This window comes from Molothrus aeneus, unplaced genomic scaffold (genome assembly GCF_037042795.1).
Source record: "Molothrus aeneus isolate 106 unplaced genomic scaffold, BPBGC_Maene_1.0 scaffold_40, whole genome shotgun sequence".
Classification (NCBI taxonomy): domain Eukaryota; kingdom Metazoa; phylum Chordata; class Aves; order Passeriformes; family Icteridae; genus Molothrus; species Molothrus aeneus.
Window position 1 is genome coordinate 1,052,075 of NW_027099068.1, and position 3,334 is coordinate 1,055,408.

Below are 3,334 nucleotides of genomic sequence, written 5' to 3' on the forward strand. Positions count from 1 at the left end.
TCCTGTTCAACTGTGGTCTGCTGGCCTTGAAGAGAAACTTTCTGTGCCTCTGAGTCCCACCAGTTCCTGACCCCCAAAGGACACAAACCTGATGAGTTGTGGTTCCCACTCCAATGGTGGCACTTGGACCTCCCTCCATCCCCAGAGCAGAGCTCCCTTGTCCCAGAAAGTGCCTGGCAATGCAGGGATGAAGGAAACAGGACAAGCTGTGGGGATCAGGTGCAGGGCAGAGCCAGGGAAATGAATGACTTTTGCATTTTACAGAGCTGTGCCTTCCCTTGGCTTTGCTGGCTGACAATAAATGAACATCCCTCTGGTCTCTGGCAGCTCCTTCTCCAAGGAAAGCAGGGGGGAACTGGAGCCAAGGAGCTGAAACCTGCAGGTCCAGCCTGGGCTGGAGGGAGCTCAGATTTGCACAAGGCTGCTCTGAGTGCCAGGGCTTGGATGGGGGAAATGGTGGGATGGGGGTAGGGACAGAGTCTGATTGATTGTCAGACATAAAGGGTCTTGATTTTCATATCTATTCCAAATGCATGAGGAGGTACTTGGATTCAGTATCAATTGGAGATTGCACATATCAATGAATTTACAGGAAAACCTAAACAGGACCAAAAAATATTTCCTCACTGTCTTTGTAAATATAATATATTCACTTGGAATGCAGTTCTGAAATCTGTCCAATTAACCACGAAAGATTTGGAAATGTAAATCAGATTATTCCCAGAGGCTCAGCTTCTTAAGGTGTGCTGAATGTTAATGAGCTCTGGGGCACTGAATTCCTGAACTGAAGAGCTGAAGGCTGAACAAGCCTCTGGAGAAGTGGAATTCAGAGGCAGCCTCCAAGTTTTTAGAGTGTGTGGAGGACAACTTTTTGTCACAGCTGGTGAGTGAGCCCAGCAGGGGAGGGACTATGCTGGACCTGTTGTTTGGGATTAGAGATGGGCTGGGGGGAGATGTGGTGGTTGGAGGCCGCTTGGGGCATAGTGAGCATGAAATTATAGAGTTCCCAATATTTGTGAAATCAGGAGGAACATCTATAAGACTTTTACATTGGACTTCTGGAGGGCAGACTTTGGCCTGATTAGCAGACTTATTCAGAGAGTTCCTTGGGAAGCAGCCCTTAAAAACAAAGGAGTTTGGGAAGGGTGGGTGTGCTTCAAAACAGAGATCTTGTGGGAACAGGAACAGACTGTCCCTGTGTGCTGAAAGAAGAGTTGATGAGGCAAACGTCCAGCCTGGATGGGCAAGGAGGTTTTGATGGAACATAGGAATAAAAAGAGGATTTATCATCTTTGGAAGGAGGGTCAGGTCTCTCAGCAAGTATTTAAGGGGGTTGCTCGGGCACGTAGGAAAGAAATTAGGGAGGTCAAAGGGCAGTATGAACTTAACTTGGGACATTTTGTAAGGGATAATAAAAAAATGTTTTTACAAATATATTAATGGCAAAAGGAAGGGTAGGACCAACCCTTGTTCTTTATTAGATGTGGGAGGGGACTTAGTAACCGCAGATGAGGAGAAGGCAGAGGTGCTTAACACCTTCTTTGCCTCAGTCTTTAGTGGAAGACTTGCCTACAGGATAACTGTCCTCTTGGGTTGGTAGACAGTGTCAGAGAGCAGAATGATCTGCCCGGGCCAGGGGCTGCACTGCCAGCCCAGAGCCACGTGGGGATCGCCCGGTACCGGCAGGGCAGCAGGGAAACCGGCACTGGGGGAGCAGAAATGGGCAATACGAGAGCTGGGGGTGCTCCAGAAGCCTGGACGTGTTGGGAGCATGGACAGGGGGGACCCCTGGATACCCCAGGACCCTGAAACAGGGACCCCAGACAGTGCTGACCCCTGGGACGCCTGTGATGCCAAAGTGGTGAGCCCAGAGAAGGGGAACCTGCGGGATTGCCAGGAGCCCCAGCAGCCCAGAGAGGGGAACACCAATACAAACTTGAACTGGAGCAACCCAGACAGGGGGGGCCTCCAGGAGCCCAAAGTGGAGAGACCAGAGAGGGGAAACTGAGGGCTGGGTGTTTTTGCTGCATCTTGGTCATTTGTGTATTTTGGGGGCCTGAATCTTGGTGCTTTGAAGGTTTATATGGGTGGCAGATTCCCAGTGACTTCTAGGGATGGGCTTGGGCAGTAGGAACCCCCTAACCCAATGTGCTCATCCATTGTATTTTTCCCCGAACCAGGATTTCTCTTTCCCAAACCTTGGCTGGATGGAGAAGGAGGCTGTGAGGAAGAGGAAGATGTCCCAGGACACGCAGGCAGGTGAGGAGGAAGTCAGTGCCCCTTTCCCCCTCTCTCCTGCTCCATCTCCCAGCCCAGCACGGGCCCTGGCTGCAGGACAATCCTGCTGCCGATGCCGTCCTGCCAGGGACACATTGGGAGGATCTCCTTCCCTCTGGCATGGAGGCAAATCCCATCCTCTCCTTGTCCTTCCTCCCCCAGACCAGGAGCTGAGGATGGACACCAGGGAGGACAAATCCCCATGGTATAATCTGATGGAAGAGGATCTTTTGAGTGACTCCACAGCACAGGAATGCAAGAGGGTGGAAAATCCCTGGAGATCCCACACAAGGAGGGGCTGCAAGCCCAGCCCAGGGTGCTCTGAGGCGGAAAGAGCCACCCTGTGCCAGGAAGGTGGACAGAGCTTCAGCCAGAGCTCGGAGCTGGTGGCCCATGAGCAGCTTGGAGGGTGGGAAGAGCTTCAGGCAGAGCAACAGCCTGATCTGCCACCAGATGATCCACACTGGGGAATGGCCTCAGGAGTGTGGCAAGCGTGGCAAGTGTGGAAAGGGCTTCAGCTGCAGCTCCACCCTCATCATCCACCAGTGCATCCACACTTGGCAGAGGCCCTACCAGTGTCCTGAGTGTCTGAAGAGGTTTCAGAGCAGCTCCCATCTCCTCCTGCACCAGCGGATTCACACTGAGGAGAGGCCCTTCCACTGCCCTGACTGTGGGAAGGGATTCAAGCACAACTCCACCCTCGTCAGGCACCGGCGCATCCACACCGGGGAGAGGCCCTACAAGTGCTCTGAGTGTGGGAAGAGCTTCAGCCAGAGCTCTCACTTGAACAAACACCAACAGAGGCACCGGTAAGGGAAGCCCTGGAATGACTCGACTGAAGGAGGAGCTTCATGCACTGCTCCAGCTTCATCCCCTATTGGAGGACGCACGTTGGGAAGAGTTCTGGTGATCCATGTTCCCTGTGATCCATGATGGGAAGACACCTGTCCCTTTTCCTGCCCCTGCCAATGACATGATGGGAGATGGAAGAACATGAGGGTCTGGCCATGGCCGTGTCATTACAGTCACTCCCACCTCAGGTCATTGCCAGGGGCAG

The 3,334-nt window shown here is 52.9% G+C and overlaps 1 protein-coding gene across 1 annotated transcript; it reads left to right on the forward strand.

The window, feature by feature from the left end:
* The first annotated feature begins 2,670 nt into the window (after nucleotides 1-2,670).
* LOC136570852 (zinc finger protein 239-like) lies at nucleotides 2,671-3,090 on the forward strand. Its single transcript, XM_066571257.1, has one exon. It carries the CDS (start codon nucleotides 2,671-2,673, stop codon nucleotides 3,088-3,090), a length of 420 nt encoding a protein of 139 aa, XP_066427354.1.
* The last annotated feature ends 244 nt before the right edge of the window (nucleotides 3,091-3,334 follow it).